The sequence below is a fragment of the Rattus rattus genome, chromosome 12 (assembly GCF_011064425.1).
Source record: "Rattus rattus isolate New Zealand chromosome 12, Rrattus_CSIRO_v1, whole genome shotgun sequence".
Taxonomy (NCBI): domain Eukaryota; kingdom Metazoa; phylum Chordata; class Mammalia; order Rodentia; family Muridae; genus Rattus; species Rattus rattus.
In genome coordinates, this window is record NC_046165.1 from 252,310 (window position 1) to 270,691 (window position 18,382).

Genomic DNA, 18,382 nt, shown 5'->3' on the forward strand with positions numbered 1-18,382 from the left:
ATGACCCTGTATAGAAGAATGTCAAGGAAGGGAGGCAGTTAAGGGTGAATGGGAGGGTGTGGGAACACTCTCATAGAAGCAGGGGGTGGGGAGAGATGAGGTAGGGGGTTTATGGATAGGAAATGGGGAAAGAGGATAAAATTTGAAATATAAATAAAAATATCCAATGCAAATGAAAAGAATGTTTATATTTTTAATGTAATGTTGATCAAATATGATGAAATATATACATAATATGATTGGATATCCTCTATGGACATAAGAACTTATATTGCCACACTATTTGTATACATTACTGATTCTGATAAACCTATAACATATTATGTGCTCAAAAATTTATTTGTAATTTGTAATAGTAAAAGTTATCAAAGATTCCTAGCAAATATGTAATAATAATGACAGGTGGAGTCAAATAAATATTTCTATGTATTTCTAATTACTTTGCTAGGATAAATAATCTTCATATGTTTTCTGCTTACATGATTTTTTTTCTTTCAAGTATTTTCTTCAATGCAATACTGACATCCTTATTCCTCAGGCTGTATATCAAGGGATTCAGCATGGGTACAATAGTAGTGTAAAACAAAGATGACAATTTTGCTTTGTTCATAGAAATCAAGGATGATGGCTGTAAGTACATGAATGCACCAGAACCGTAGAAGATACAAACAGCAGAGATGTGAGAACTGCAAGTCCGAAAAGCTTTGAACTTACCCTCCCAGGACTGAATGTAGAGGACAGTATTAATAATGAAGATGTAGGAAGTAATAATGGTCAGCATTGGGAAAAAGATAGTCAGCGTACAAAAAAATAGAATCAATATTTCATTGATATAGGTATTAGAGGATGCAAGTTTCAAGATGGGAAGAAGATCACAAATAGTGGTTGACCACATCTAATTGGCAGAACTGAACCCTAAGCATGAAACCAGTGTTTATGGATGCACAGAACAAAGCAAAAATATATACACCCAAAATAAGAGAACAAAACATCTGATAGGACATGGTTACACTGTAAAGCAAGGGATTACAAATGGCAACATATCTGTCATATGCCATTGCAGCCAATGTGTAGCACTCTGCAATACCAAAAGTTAGGAAGAAGTAGAGCTGAGCCATTCAGCCAGGGTAGGAGATGAGGTTCTTCTCTGTCACAAAGCTCACCAGCATTTTAGGGGTAACAACTGTGGATTCGCAGAAGTCAATGAACGACAGACTGCTGAGGAAAAAGTACATGGGGGTGTGCAGGTGAGAACTGAGCCCAATCAGTGTGATCATGCCCAGGTTCCCTGCTACAGTGATCAGATAGATTCCTGTGAAGAGGAGGAAAAGGGGCAGCTGGAGTTCTGGCTTCTCTGAGAGCCCAGCCAAGAAAAACTCAGTCACTGTGCAATGGTTTCCTGCTGCCATATCCTCCATTCAGATCTAAAGGAGAAAAAAAAATTTGTAAGCCAATTACATGGTAAGAATTAGGTTTTCTTTTACCTGTACACAAAATCCCCATGTAAATCATTTCTGCTTTATTATACATTTACCCTCCATATAATTACTTTAAGTGAGTTAACTTAGATAAATACAATTGATTTTACTACAATTTTTAAACATATACTTAAAATTAAGAATACATTTCATACAAAATACTATCACTGAATTAAATCTTTACAATTTTCATGAGTTTAAAAATGTGCCTCAAATTTGAGATGTAGATTCATATTAGTGTGGAAAATATTCACACTGTGTCTTGAAGTGAGCTTTCCCACAAAACAGTGAATTATTATCCAAATTCTAATTTCAGATGGGTTCCCCATATTTCTACTATTAGACATTACCATTTCTCTAATCCTTAAGATATATAAAGTCTTTCAATACCAAAAAGGGAAAATTAATTGACCTTTGGAGCAGACACTGCATTAAATTCATGAAACATGGTGCTACTAGCATGATACCTGCTTGGGAACCAATTCTTCGAAAGTAATCAGTCAGTAGTGGTTGCCTAATGAAACCATAAAAACGAAGTATTCATATTCTCTCACATTACATGCCAGTAAATGTGATACCTAAGACAATGCATGTTTTTCAATTTTTACAGTGCAAAGAAGTATTACTGGTATCTTATTACTCAGAAATCTGAACTATGATATTTGCCTAGTAAGTTCATATTGACAATCTCTTAAGTGATAAATTTGGTATTTCTACATATTAAAATTAAAAAAAAAACACAACTCAGTTCTTCCTTTTCCATTTACATGGTGCAAACTCAGAAGTATTGCCATGCACAAAGCCATTATCTAGGGGAAAATATAATTACTATCTCCTATTCTACTAAACCGTGTCTCAATTATTGATTGTGTTACACAAAGTAATTTTGTAAGCGAATTAGAATTTTGTCATTATAAGTAGTTCCTAAAAAAATAACAACAATAAAAAGGTAAGAAGTTCCCTCGTTCCACTCTGCACCTCTACTCAGAGAATAGATGGGCCTGCATGTCCCTCTAAAAGATCCCACAGCCTGCCTGTGTCCAAGGTTATGCAGTAAAAAGGGACAAAGGTGAGACTCCTGCCCTATTACCCAAGCCAGTAGGAATTTCCACAGAGTAGAAGGTGGATCTATCCTCTCTGCCATAGCCACATTATCCTTTAGATCTACACTTTCCTCGGGGGCAGATCATCTTTCTCTCACAGACTACACAGCATATCTGTCTCCAAAGAGATCTGCTACAACTAGGGACACAGGTGAGACCCCTGCCATAATACCCATGCCAACTGGGACCTGCAAAAAGCCCAGCACATGTGGGATCTATCCCATCTACAGGAATCCTGTCTTCCTTCTAATCTATACTTTCACCCTGGTCAGATCAGTGTGACTGCCCCTGTTCTATAGCACAGAAACTACTTGTCTCCCAGGAGGGCAGCCATAACCAGAGATACAGGTGAGACCCTTGACCCAATAAGCACACCAGCTGTGACTCCCCCACCCCAGAACTCAAACAATTTGGGATGTATCTTGCTCAGCCTGAGCCCAATAGTTCTTCTAATAGGTTCTCCATTTGGAACTGAGCAGATCCTACCACTGGACCCCAAAGCCTGACTGTCTCTCAGGAGGTTCACTTTAGCCGGGGAGATAGGAGTTCTGCCCTAACAATGGACATAAGAGTACTGCTCTAACCAGGGACACAGGAGGGCCTACTCTAATGAGGAACACAAGAGTCCTATCCCCCACTATAAACATCAGTGTCTGCATTCCTGGAAACCTGACCTAACCCAAGCCACAGAGCTCTACTGCCTCCAGTAGCATGTACGTGTGTGTGTGTGTGTGTGTGTGTGTGTGTGTGTGTGTGTGTGTGAGAGAGAGAGAGAGAGAGAGAGAGAGAGAGAGAGAGAGAGAGAGTTTGTGTGTACTTGTATAAAAATTTCAAAATTTTTCATAAAAATAAAAATTAGTGAGCGAGTCATCTAAATTCAAGACCTCTTCCAATGGCTCAGGAATCACTGTGAAGGGTGTTAGGAAGTGTGGGAGATCCAGAGGTGGTGATGACTACAGGAAAGCAGTGTAACTGGGCACAGTGGAGCAGAGTCACCATGATTGTACTAGTATGCACAGGATCTGTGTAAAACCAAGTAGACCAAATGCCACCATAGAAGGGGAGTTACACACAGACTCCACATCTTCTGAGGAGATGTAGGCAGTTGATAATTGCTGAAATGACATTCCGGTTTTCTCTCATTTGCAGTCAGACAAGTTAACCATGCAACAGAGGGAAATCATATAACCCCTAAATCATAAACAAAACAAATAGACCATTGTGAGGAAAGAGTTAAAAGATAACACAAATCTGCATGGGACAGACAGGCAAGGAGCATGGGCCTCAGCAGAGTTGGAGAATGTGTAGTGAATATGATCAAAGAATGCTTATGAAACTATAAGAGTTAATTAAAATATCTTAAAGTTTAAAGAGATAAAAATAAGGTGACAGACTCACAATGATTAAGTGCATCTGACCAAAGATTTAATATGGAATAACTAAAATATTTGTAATTTGAAATACCATAAGGACAACTATGTTTAAAATAAAATAAATACATAAATGAACATAAACCTTATAAATAAGATATGCACAAAGTCAGAATGTGAAGAATAAACTTGTATACAATATGCTCATTATATTTAAACACCAATCCAAATAAAATATTATATCGTCATATAAGGATATTTAAATTGACAATGAAAAAATTCTAGCAATGCCTAACCCAGATGAGCAGTAGCTAGAACCATCACATAATATGTATTAATGCAATAAAATGCAAAGCTGTGCAACTTTGTAAAACTGGCTTGCAACATATTATAAGTGTAAAGAAACATCTTCTCTGCACTTCGCTTATTGTTTCTTAGTTTATATCTAGGATAAATGGGAATAATTTTTGCATTAAGAATTGTAAAAATGTTCTGACAGCTTTATTCATTCATTACTAAAGATTTAGTAGGAAAGAACCGAAATATTCTGTTGAATTTTTGTATACAATACAATTCTAGTTAACATTTATTAAGGAACAATTAATTCAGGCAGTCAATAACATATAATTCAGACGCATGATATTATTGGAATAGCCATGAAGTACACGTTGTAAATCAGGTTGAGCATGCACATGAATTATGTATATTGTCACAATTACTGTGAGTTCATTTGTGCAGTTGTCATCTGTGTCTGAATGACATTGTTCCCTTGTATTCATCCACCCTGTTTTGGAAGAATAGTTTCCATCTTTTGAATTCATTGGCCATGGAGTATCCATCAGCCTCTCCCTAAATCACAGGTTCTTCTTATTAATATTGGCTACACAACAGAGCAAAATGGTATGACCTTGTTGCTGAAGGCACCATGTACGTGAATCATAAATCATGAAGTTATGAAGATATGTGGCTTAGCCATCAGTACTGGCTGGCTTTCACAGTGCTGAAAGCTACTATGGACAGGAACAGAGGAAAGAACTGCTCAACATTTTTACCTATAGGTGAACCTCCGAACTATGTTAACATCTGGACTGGAAGACATTCTCATTGCTACAATTGTTTCATGAATATCATGAAGCTATTGAACCATTTTCCATCCAGAAGATAAAACAGATACCTGAGACTTCTATCATACCAAAGACCTTTAGCATTTAAAACATTTAAAAACATTATCAAAGCATATTAAAGATTAAACTCTCCCAAATAGACACTATTTTGAAGCATTGCATATATGTATTGTGTTTGTTTGTCTTTATTATATTGTTTAATTATTTGTGTGTGCAGTGACTTCGTAGAGGCTGTTCTAATAACTATATAGCAAAGCACAGTTATCCATGCACTAAAAATACCTGTTCTGTTTTCTTCAGTTTTTCAAACTTGAGTCACACCTATTTTCAGTACAGCATAACATATTTTCTTTTGGCTCCTGTACTGTTTTAAGCCTGCTTTTTCTTGTAGAAATACATTACCAAAGACTTTATATTTATTAGTCCTTGAAATTACTGTATTTTGTACTTCTACTCCATTATTATTTGTCCTTACATTAAAAATGTTTCAGTGGTGTTTATAAAATTAAAGATGAAGTAGCAATGACATAAACTATCAAACTTCCAACAAATATCCAGAAGTCATTCTAATAAAATACAAACAATTCACATATGCTGGATCTTTCATGTAACTCTCAAAAAACTTGAAGACAAGTTTAATGGGAGAAAAGAAAACAATCATAGTGTTATGTATGTTCAATATGGTAAGGAAATCAAGCCTTACAGACTTATTGGTAGGTTTATCATAAATCAATTAGTGGTTTTCACATGTAAAGTCATAGTATTTAAGAAGCCAAAGAAATATGTAAAGAAACATTTGTCCAATCTAGGTCATTTCATAACTTAAAGAAAAAGAAGTATATCCAGATGTTTAAAAACACACATTAAATGATTAAAAATAATGGTATTAGGAAACTCTGCATATATGGTATGATGTCATGCATATTGCATCAAGTGGTTAAGTTTGGACAGCATGTTTTCTACTTCTATCATACAGGTTCAGAGGATAGATCTCAGTTATCAGGATTGTGTTGCACTACTATTTACATTTGGATTCATCTTGTCTGCATAATTAGTGCCTTATTTTCTAAGAGAGTAATGTATGTAGTTGCTTTTCACTCAGATGTAAAATGCATATTAATATGAATTATGTATTAATTTATTTCCAAACATTTTATAAGTCATATAAGATGGCAACAACATTAATAAAGATTTACCAATACCAAAATGTAAACGTGTTTATGAACAAATGCAAAAAGTTTTGCATCGTTTGGTTTCAGTCTTAGTCTTATCACCAAGAGAAAGCTGAATCTCTGAAGAATCACACCTACCTTTTATTCTCTATCTCTTCACAATCTCACCTCATTGGCTATAAGTAGCTCCTATTCTATTTGCAGGTGAACGGACTATTAATATTATATCACCTGTCCACATTCTATCCTCAGTTACACTAAGCAGGAGCTATGGCTTCTTTGTTCATTATTGGATTTGGAAATTATGCTTTATTGTATACAGACCGGTAGCTTATACAAACATTAAATATTCCTAATATTTTTTATTAACCTCTTAAAATTTATTTAATATAAAGCTCTTAACTCTATGCCAAATTTCCTGAATAGAAATGTCTTCTGGTAACATGTGGGCATCTGAACCACCTAAAAATTAGGAATAAAGAATGAAATCCTGTAGAAATATCAAAAGGCTTGTGTGCTTAAGAAATGTTAGGATAGTAAAATTATTCTAATATCATGCTTCAAAGACAGAATCTGGCAACGTTTTCCCTCTGCCCCCATTTTATTCCTTCAAATACTCTCTTTGTCTTACTCCCCACGTCTTTCTAAATATTGCTGAATAACTAAAGAAATAATTCTGATATTTTGTCACTGAAGTAGTGTACAATGATGTGACATCTGCTCTGCTTTAAGAAAGTCACAACCTAAATCTGACCTATTAGCATATATTAATTAAAGCTGTATTAAAAATATGTGATAAAATAAAATTAGGAGGTAGATGCAATAGAAGTTGTAACTGAATGGGTTTTTATTGCATAATCATGGGCTTACATTAAATACAGAATTGTACCAATGTTCACAGTATTGATGCATAACAAACAAAAATGTACTTGAATTCACAACCACAAACTCAATACTATTCAATATATTTAATATTCACAGTTTTCATGTTAACATTTTAATACTTTTATTTTTCATAGATATGTTTATGTTATGTAATTATTCCAATGTCTAGAAATTTAATGCTTTTCTCTGAAAATTCATGTTGGGCTCAAGAAATATCATAAAATAAAAATTCGAAACATTTAATATGTAGTTATTACAAATTATGAACCTAACCAAAATTTGCCTCAGTGTGCTACTTCTATAAAATAAAAGAGAAGGTCAAATCTTGTAATTGAAATTAACTACATCAGTTATCGTCATGATTGTAGGAATAACAGATTAAGAGGGTTTTATACCATCTAACACTATGAAAGATTTTTTTTTCTTTTTCACATCATTTGAATGAAAGATCACCCATTTTTCAGGGTCAGGAGTGTATCTTGTAGCCAGCATACATTCGAAGTTAATATGACTTCATCCATAAAGGAAAAATATATTTAAACTCACTACATATTAAATTAAAAGTAAAATAGCAAACCAGATATGGCTTGTTACATTACAAAAGAGTGAAAATAAATTAAACAAGGCCAAATTAATTAACCACTGAACTGTTTTTAAATGACTATTAATATACTATATATACACATGTTCAATTCATATGTAAAGCTAAAGATAAATGTTTAATAAATAAAACAATAAAATTTCTAGAATAAATTAAAATTAATGGAAATGCATAACTTTTCTGAAAACCACATCTTAGAACATATCAAATTATACAGTGTAATTTTTAGATTATCCTAATACATTTTTTCACAGTGAATTCTGAAAGATCTTGGAAATGGCTTCTCAGCTCAGTAGCTGTTAAACTGGAACACAACCAAGAGGTCACAATGATGCCTGATAGCTAAACCAAAAGGCCTCTTAGTGCTGACCATTTACCACAGCTGTACTCTCTCCCAAGGCCTTGGCAAGGCTGTCATTTCTTTTGTGTTTAATGAATTTAGAAAGCACTAATATAAAGTTATTGTGCTAAATTTCAGGGAGTAACATTCACTGTGGATGTTCTAGCTAAGGAAAGGATATTGGCAACATGAAGTAGTGACGTTGACAGAGGTGATATAATCAGTATGCAGCAAGCATGTTGTAAGACAGGTTGTGATGTTTGGAAGCATAAATAAGTATATTTCAATAGTATGTGAGTTCGTTATTTGAACAAGGGAAAAAGATTTATTTGTCTTCATGGACTATATTGCACATTAAATGTGATGATAATTCTCATTCATAGACCCCGAGAAAGAAGTCCCTTAAGTTTATTTGTAAAACCACCACTGTCCACAGTAGAGGTTTGACCTTTGCTGTGTTTGTAATGCTAAGTGTGGACTCCTAAGACCTGGTTTTCCCTGAAAAGAAAGGGTCCACATTCAGACTCAACAGGAGCTATGTGACTTTGTACCCAAGTTTCTCTGCTTGGCAAATAAAGATGTAAATGACCAATAACAAGACAGAAGAGACATAACCAGGGTATAGGATTCTGGGTTTGAAGGTCAGAGGAGACCACAAGTGGAGAAGAAGGTAAATGGAGAAAGAAACGGCCATAGGGTAAGAATCTTAAAATAATGGCCATGTGGGTTGGCTAACAGAATATAAGAAGAGTCCAGATGAATTATGGGAAATTATATAATGGGAATATTGGCAAATAAACATAATAGTATAGAGGGAAAATATCCAAAAAGCTGTTGTGCTGATTAATGCTTGTTATAAATATAAAAGAGGTGTGTGTGTGTGTGTGTGTGTGTGTGTGTGTGTGTGTGTGTGTGTTTCTTTTATCTGGGAACTAAATAGTTAAAGGCAGAGAAGAAATGCCCAGATAGGGATTAAAACTTTTCCCAATAGTCCACTCTCTTGACCCTGCTAAATTCCTCATGCATACAACCCCCTCCTGTGATGTACATATTTGACTGCTTACAATGCCTAGAGTATATTATAGTTTTTTGTTGTCTGCATTTTAGAATATTCTTCATTGTATTTGCAAGAGAGTCACTAGGTACTTTTTCTTTGTTATCTGCTAAATATGGACTTCCTTCTGTATCCCATTGAAAACTGTTGCTGACATGGGGTGATTCTCCAAAATCATACTTTCTACGATGTGCTTAGAAGTTGTAAATTCTGAACCTCTTACATCCTAGGAAAATAAACTATGCTACTAGCCATATGACTGTTCAGCGTTATTTGCCAGCTCCCTCACTAATACATGCTTGAAACATTACAGGTTTTATGATACTTTTCAGAATAAGGGAATAATTACATGAGTGAATGGAAATATTTGAAGTCTTTTGACTGATTTCTTTCATTGATTGCTACAGTCCTTAGAGTCCTAAAAATACAGTGTGAGTGTGTGAGAAATGCATACTAACTTACAACTCCTGAAATGTCCAATACAAAATGTTGTTTGCTGCTTGCCAATGGCATTCATCAAGAAATGGGGAGAAGCAGGCACCAAGCATTCGACAGTTAGTATTTAAATATAAGTCGTAGCCCTCAATGTAGACAGTACCTTTAAGCCTGGTCTGCATCTCAAGTTACCTTCTTCCAGGAATCACCTAGTCTCTGCGTCTGCAATTTCAATTTCATAGCCACCTTCAACAGTATAGTTATGAAGTTCTGTCCTGTGTTCAACTTCTTCAGGTACTGGGTGTTGGGAAATAAATATTCCCTAAGGACATTCATTATTCTAAAAATGTTTGAATGAGAAAAGTAAGCAATTATCACTGCTGGTTCCCCAATTGCCAAGTTATTCTAAAAATGATTTAATCTTATTCCTAAGCTTTCAACTCCTAAAAGAAGATATAGTGTATATGGGTCCCTGAAGAGCTGTGTTAAAATGCTTACTATGATCCAGCATGCACGCATGAGTGTGAGAGTCTCATTACTTAGGAGCCTCTGGCTGATACAAATAACTAAGTGAATCTCTGTATCTTTTTCTGGAGCACTCTTAGCCCACATATGGCAGAATTTTTTGTGTTAACTTAAACCTATTCTCTAATGCATCTTTATCAGAATCATCCAACAGAGCATAATCCATATAATGATAAACATTAGATCAAATGAATTGCTTATGGATAATTTGTAATGCTCGTTGCAGAAAACACTGACATCAATTTAGACCCTTTAACATTATCTATGGAAGTACTTTCTAGTGACACTTTTTTAATGAATAACTATTACTCAAAGTCCGTACTGAAAAGCAAATCTTTCCCTATCCTCCTCATGCAAGGGTATGTGAAAGAGCAGTCTTTCAAGACCATTGTTATCATAGGCCATGATCTCAGTAACAAAGTCAGAAAAGGAATTCAAGGCTGTAAAGTTACTCATTAGATGAATTACTTTGTTAACTGCTCTTAAATCTGTTATTGTCCTCCATTTTTCTGATTTCATTTTTACAACAAATATAGGGGTCTTCCAGAGGCTGGTAAATGTTTCTCTATGTTGAGCCTTCTGCTGACCCTTTACCAGTTGTTCAAGTGCATGATTTTAGTTTTTCTTTGTTATGAACCACTGCTCTTGCCATACAGGTCTGTCTGATAACTATTTTAGGGGCAAGGGATCGTGGTATGTCAGCAGGGGCTCCTTTTATAAAGTTGAAAATTCAAGCAATGGTGACGCCTGTTTTTCATCAGAGTCACAGCTTGTGATTTTCTCGGTCAGCCATATCAATTCATTTCCCAGGAGCATCTACCATATCACACATAATTTCTTCATTTGATTTACCTGGAATTACAGGAACATTAATTTGCATACCCCATCGTTGTAAAATATTTCTTCCTCACAAATTTATGGCTCTGTCTAACATGTAAACTTTCAATTCCCTGTTTTCCTTTCTTGTTTGTCACAGTTAATCCGTCAGACACCTTTAATCTCAAACAATAAAGGAAAAATCAGATTTACTGTATGTGATCCTTTTGAAGTAGCCAATCTGAATTACAAGACTTTGGGCAAAATATAACAGTGCTCAGCTCCTGTGATAGAATGTTGATAGAATCTATCAACATTCTATGTAAACACCATTCATTTGCACCATTAATTTCAGGCTAAGATCATTAACTTTTTTCTTTTTTGTGCCAGAATACATACTCACCATCTTGGTCTTCAACAACAGGCACAACACCTCTCCCTGAATCTGTTGTCTGCCTGCCTGTCTGTCTGCCTTCCTGCCTTCCTGCCTTCCTGCCTTCCTGCCTGCCTGCCTGCCTATGGATGCCATTCACCTAAATGGACTGTATTTGCTCACCTCAGTTGGAGAGTATATGCCTAGTCTTGCAGCAATTTGATGTGGGTTTTGGGAAGAGGGTTTGGCTGTCAACTAAATGGTGACTGTACTTCTCAAAGGAGAAGGTGACGGAGAAACCAGGGAGGTTCTTTATGAGGAGGTACTGGGATTAGAGGAGGAACTGATATTGAGATGTAAAGTGAGTAAATAAATAAATTAATTAATTAAAAAAATAGAATGGGAGAATCAGGATCAGATGTGGAGACAGACTGAAGAGATGACCAGATGGCCATGAGAGTGAATGGAAATCTGCAGCCTCATGGTCTGGGATGATGGGGGCATTTCAAGGACCTACCAGAGACCTGAGATAGGTAATAATCCCATGAATCAATGGGGGTTAGTTTAGCTGAGACTCACAGCAGTACAGACATAGATTCTGAAGCAGCCACTTCCTATAACCAGAAATGAATACCAAAGGAGTGATATGATCACCAACGTACCCTCAAAATTTTTGACCCCAGATTTATCAATCATGTCTATAGGAAATGCAGGAATAGAGGGACAGAACAGAGGCTGAAAGGATGATCAAACAATAACCTATTCTGTAAAATCTTTGTCTTATTCATCACTTAATCTGCCACTCAATTAGACATAATTTTCTAACCTGGATGCTTCCTTCTACCATCTGATTTTTCCTTCATTGAAATTAAAAGTCTGTACTAAGGGTTGGTCTGTATTCCTGCCATTGTAGCCATCTTGCTAGATTAGAATCCCTCTACATTGTTACCTGCAGTCAAATATATATTTTCATTGTGATTCTGAATGTAGTAGCTGACATTTAAAATTATCCATCACAAAGATGGTGACAATGGAGACTTATTCTTAGTTTTCAGTATTTCAATTCAATTGAAGCTTGTACAACTATAGCTATCCTGAAAAGGTTTTGTGCCAGATATTTTTTATCTTCTTGCATTTTCATGAATTTTTTATGTTTCCTTATGTCTCACCTTGGTGCTTCAGCAACACTCTGGGGCAGAATTTTATTAGCTATTCATAATAATAATATGAATTCGGTAACAGCCCTTTTGCCAGGTTTACAAGGTCTGACCAAATAGAGAGTCTAAAAAGAATGTGCTCTGATATGTCTTGGGAATTTTCTAAAGAAGTTTCCCCTGAAATACTTTTTTTGCCTGTGACAGATTCCTTGGTTCTGTTTGTGCGTTCTTATTTTCTGACCAATCTTTAAGTCCTTCTGTAAATTTCTAGTATTTATCGTCTTTTGTTGATATTTGGATACAGTATTCCTCTTCCCTCCATCTTGCAAAAGCTACTTCTCTTCAACAATCTTAGCCCTATGCAGCCCATCAACTTTAAAGTCAGTACCTTAATAAATATGTTCACAGGAAAAAATGGAGTTAAGAGATTATAAATCTCATGCCTTGTAGGTCAGTTCTCAATGAAATTCTCATGTTCATTTAAAGCTTCAGCACAATGGTTACTCACTTTGCTTCCATTAACATTTTCATACAGCATTCATGTCTTTTCTAGGTACATATTCACCTTCCAAGTCTGCCAACAAGCCAGCTTCAGAGGCTTATGAGTCACGTGTTTCTAAAGTCACAATGATCACAGCAATAAACCTGAACATGGAACTTACTTTCTAAGCTAGTCAGAATTTATCTATCATGACTATAATATATATAGGAGAAGGAGTTTTGTTGTTGTTGTTGTTGTTGTTGTTGTTGTTGTTGTTTGCTTGTTTTTTGGATTATAGTGTCATAAAGTTCAGCACTTATTTGGCTCCATTTGTAGCTAGATTCATCATCAAAATTCAGCCCAGAATTTGTCCTGTCTAAAAGAAATGCAGGAACAAAAATGGAGCAGAGACTGAAGGAATGGCTGTTGTGTGACCAACCAAATTCATGGAGAGGAGGAGTTGGAGACAGAGGAACTGTGAGAGTGAAGTACCCAAAGGAAGGGCAGCAATTAGGATATAAACTGAAAAGCTCTATCAGCAGCTGACTGAGACAGATGCAGACACTTAAAGCAAACCATTGGTCTAAGGTTGGGAACCTCTTTGGAAGAGTTAGGGGAAAGGTTGAAGGAGCTGAAGGGTTGGCAACTGCATAGGAAGAACAATATTAAAAACGATCCTGGGAACCTTCAGAGCACCCAGAAGCTGATACACCAACCAAAAAACATACCTGGGCTGGTCCATGGTCCCTGGCATATATGTATGAGAGAACTGCATTTTCTGGCCCTCGGGTGGAAAGGATGCTCCTAATCCTGTAGAGACTTGATTCCCCAGGGAAAAGGGATGCAGGGGTAAGGTGAGGGGTGTTGGTGGCCTATGAACATGGATGGGTAGGAGAGCACACTCTCAGAAGCTAATGGTTTGGGGTATGAAGTAACTTTTGGGAAGTGGACTGTGAAATGGGGCAACATTTGGAATTTAAATAAGTAAAATACTTTAAAAAATAGAGGGGCCATGCTCCATCTAGTGTTTGGCTGTGGGTCTTTGCATCTGTCTGAGTCAGGTACCAGACAGATCCTCTCACAGGACAGTCCTGCTAGGATCCTTCTTCAAACATAACAGAGTATCACTAATAATGTCATGGATTGGTGCTTGCCCATAGGATAGGTCTCAAGTTAGCTACATTGGCTGGGATACAGACAAACCCTTAGTACAGATTTTAATCTCAAATAATGAAGGAAAATCAGATGGTAGAAAGAAGCATCCAGGTTAAAAAAATATGTCTAATTGAGTGGCAGATTAAGTGATGAATAAGACAAAGGTTTTACAGAACAGGATATGCCCATATCTCACAAGAATAGAGGGAAAAGAGAGGTGAATTAAAAGAGAACAGAGTGGAAGTGGGGCAGGAGAGGAAGTAAGGAATTTATACTATAAGACTTTTACAGGAGCAGGCTGGAGAGAGAATAAGCTAGACACAGGTGAAGATAGATGAGAAGGAGCCAGAAGATTATAACAGATTTGAGTATATTTGAGGACAAGTTGGGCAACTCAGGCAAAAGTGAGAATAGCCAATATGAAACAATCAGTTTGGAGAAGAGGTTTAAGCCAGATACCACAGTTAAAAAGCTAGAAAGTTTATCATTTTCAGCAATAAGTCTCAGAACCTGAAAATATTCTAGGCATTGATAAGATGTTACAGAGGCTAGAAGTTTGCAGAAGTAGGCTTATGAGAGCAGAAGGAGGCTGTAAGTCCTAGACACAACACTTATACCAGGCAACTAAGTTACTTTTACAAATTCTACATATTTCAATAAACACACATGTTTTATTGAAAAGTATAACTGAGGAGCAAGATCACCAACCAGAGTGAGATTAGGAGCATCCAATTTTGGTCAAACCATCAAATTAGAAGAGAAAACAAACAAACAAATAAACAACCACAAAACAAATTCAATAACAAAGAAACAACAACGGGAACAGGCATAAAGGTACAGTGCAACTTACAGATTTCATCTTACATTACTCTGAACTTAGTAAAGAATTCAAAGAACAGCATACTCAAGAACATATGAGGAAATGATAACTAACCCTCGTTCATTATTGATGGGATTGCAAACTGATGTAGCTACTTTTTAAATCCACGTGGTGAGGCAAGTAAGTTACTAAGAGAATACTTAAGTGCATATAAGTAAATAACTAACTAAATAAGCAAATAAAAAATAAATATACCATATGTTCAATGCACAGGTAACTAAGTAACTAAGTAAATTATTTAATTAATTAATAATCTACCCTATATTCCTGCAATTTTGACATTCTAAACCGCATTTAACTCTTCAAACATGTTCATTGCGCTGGTCTTCACAATAGCTAAGCAATGGACATGACCTAAATAACCTACAAATCATAAAATGATAATGAAAACACATTGGAATTCTATTTAGCTGTGAAGAGAACTATATATTTTAAAATTTTCCTGTAAATAAGTGGAACTAGTAAATATTGACTAAGGTAACTCAGAGATAGAAAAACAAGCACCACATGATCTCCTTACTGCATAAATTAGATAAAGAAAAAAGGAATGGTGGTGTTGGACATCTACTATAGGGAAATAGATAGCAGGGACATGTGCTATGGAGAGGGAAAGCGAAATATTTCAGGGCACTTTGGGAACAAGGATGGGAAATCAATGTAGAAGAAGGAGTAGGGAAGAGGGCAGAGGGATAAATATTAATAATGATGTTTTCAGAAAATGTAATTCTATGATTACTTGGACACACTCACAAACAAAACCACACATGTCCAGAAATATATGCTATTGTTATTGTCCTAAGTTTTTTCCCAGAAAAAGAAAACAACTAAAGATATCAGAGGATTTTGACACTGAGCTTGTAGGAATCAAACTGGATTTGATATAGAAGTGTTTTCCCTGGGAACTAGATTTCATAATAAGGAATAGTGAAATCCAAGTTTACAAGGGTGTAAAACAATTACTATATATAGTTGCAACATACATGAAACATAGTAATAACTGCAAGCCAAGTAATAGCTAAACGTAAAGTAGTACATCACAATAACAGGATAAAATAGCTATCAAAATGTTCTTAAGGCTGACTCAATAGGGTATATTCATTGCCTTGTTCTATATGCATGGCCAACTATGGGTTTCTGATGAGATTATAGAACTTATAGATTATAGAGTAGAATCTAAGAGTGTCACCTATACAAAGTTGTGTAATTTCTAACTGCATACATAGTTCTTATTGAATCATACACAGATAATTGTAACTATGTTTACATCAGATGGAGACAATTACAGAACTCCATAACTGGTCTAAATAGAAAGAGCAAATGATGGTGGAGTGTAGAGCCACAACTCACCCATTTAAAACATTATGTTCCTGCTTAAAAATCAGGGAACATTTTGGAAGGAAACAAAATATTCTAAAAACCAGTGTACAATGAAGTCTGTGAAAATAATGTATCTTCAATGCATTATTGAAGTGAAAACTGAATATCTCAAACATATAGTCTACTCAAAAAGAGTCAAAACATACAAACAAACACCCACAACAAAAACAAAAAATTACCATGCAACATATCAGTATTGTTGAGGGAAATTTAAGGGAGCCCGTTCCTAAATGGAGAAAGAAGGAACAGAATGATTGTTGAGAAGAGAGTCAGTTTTCCTATGGGTATATATAAATGAAAGGAAAAGAGTCCATTAATTTGAGGGAGATCAGGGGTTTCATGGGAGTGACTGTAGGGAGATGAGAACAATGATGTTATTACAGCACTTATATAATAAATTCTCAAAAATTAATTAAGAATGAATAAAATAACATTATTTTGTTGTGATTAAAAGTGATGTTTATAAATTTATATTAATGTTTACAAGTGTTAAAAAATTATATATGATGATGGGCTATCAACAATGGGCGTAAGGATCCAGGTTTTCTGTACTAATTGTTTACATTGTTGATTCTTAGAAACACATGACAGATTAGGTAATTGAAATTTAAAAGTGAAATTTGTAATAGTAAAATAATCAAAGAGTCCTAACAAATGAGTAATAATAATGACAGATAAGGTAACATAAGTAGTATCGAGTCGATTGATGTACTCTACATAACTTTGCTCTAAGAAATATTCCTCATGTGACTTCTGCTCACATGAAGTATTTTCTTCAGTGCAACGATAACATCCTTATTCCTCAGGCTGTATATCAAGGGGTTCAGCATGGGTACAACAGTCATATAAAATATAGATGACACTTTTCTTTGGTCCACCGAACTCACAGATGATGGCTGCAAGTATGTGAATGCAGCAGAACCATAGAAGATAGCAACAGCAGAGATGTGGGAACTACAAGTACTGAAAGCTTTAGATCTGCCCTCCCGGGAGCGAATGCGGAGGATGCTGACAATTATGAAGATGTAGGAAATAATAATGGTCATCATTGGGACAAATATGTTCACTGTTCCAAAAGATAGCATCAACATTTCATTGATATGGATATTAGAACATGCCAGTTTCAAGAGGGGAAGAAGATCACAGAAATAGTGGTTGATCACATCTAATTTGCAGAACTTAATCCTAATCATGAAGCCTGTGTTTACAGATGAAGAGAGCATAGCAAAAATATAGACCCCTGAAATCAGAGAAGTGTAAATCTGAGAGGACATAGTTACATTGTAAAGCAATGGGTTACAGATGGCAACATAGCGGTCATAAGCCATTGCAGCTAATGTGTAGCACTCTGCAATGCCAAAAGTGATGAAGAAGTAGAGCTGAGTCATGCATCCAGGGTAGGAGATGATGTTCTTCTCTGTCAGAAAGCTCATGAGCATTTTAGGAATAACAACTGTGGACTGACAGAAGTCACTGAAGGACAGACTGCTGAGGAAATAGTACATGGGTGTGTGCAGGTGGGAACTGAGAACAATCAGTGTGATCATGCCCAGGTTCCCTGCTACAGTGATCAGATAGATTCCTGTGAAGAGGAAGAAGAGGGGAAGCTGGAGTTCTGGTGTCTGTGAGAGCCCAGCTAAGAAGAACTCAGTCACTGTGCAGCAGTTTCTTGCCGTATTGTCCTCCATTCTGCTCCTAAAGGAGTAAAAGTATAATAAAGCTGTTAGAGTGAAATTTTCATTTTTTCCCCTGAACACAAATTCCATATATAAATTATCTGTCTTAGAATTCCTTTGTGCTGTATATAATTGTAAATAAACTTTGATAAATAAATTTCTATTACTATTTTTTATTCTTAAAAATGAAGAATGAATTTCAAAGCTCTCTTGCTCTCTTGCTTTTACCCTCTTCCACCTTTGTCCCTTCTCTCCCCAATTCCTTACCCCCTTCACATGCTCATAACCAGACTCTTCTCTCTCTCTCTCTCTGTCTCTCTCTCTCTCTCTCTCTCTCTCTCTCTCTCCCTTCTGTCTCTCTGTCTCTCTCTCTTTGTCTT

The 18,382-nt window shown here is 35.8% G+C and overlaps 2 protein-coding genes across 2 annotated transcripts; both read right to left on the minus strand.

The window, feature by feature from the left end:
- Positions 1 to 475: 475 nt before the first annotated feature.
- On the minus strand, positions 476 to 1,418 carry LOC116913651 (olfactory receptor 1537-like). The gene is given in 2 exon segments (XM_032917920.1): positions 476 to 878; positions 880 to 1,418. Coding segments are annotated over 2 exon segments (942 nt in total).
- Positions 1,419 to 17,054: 15,636 nt separating this feature from the next.
- Positions 17,055 to 18,014, minus strand: LOC116913609 (olfactory receptor 1537-like). The gene has a single exon (XM_032917861.1). The coding sequence runs from the start codon at positions 18,012 to 18,014 to the stop codon at positions 17,055 to 17,057; it is 960 nt and encodes a 319-aa protein (XP_032773752.1).
- Positions 18,015 to 18,382: the final 368 nt, after the last annotated feature.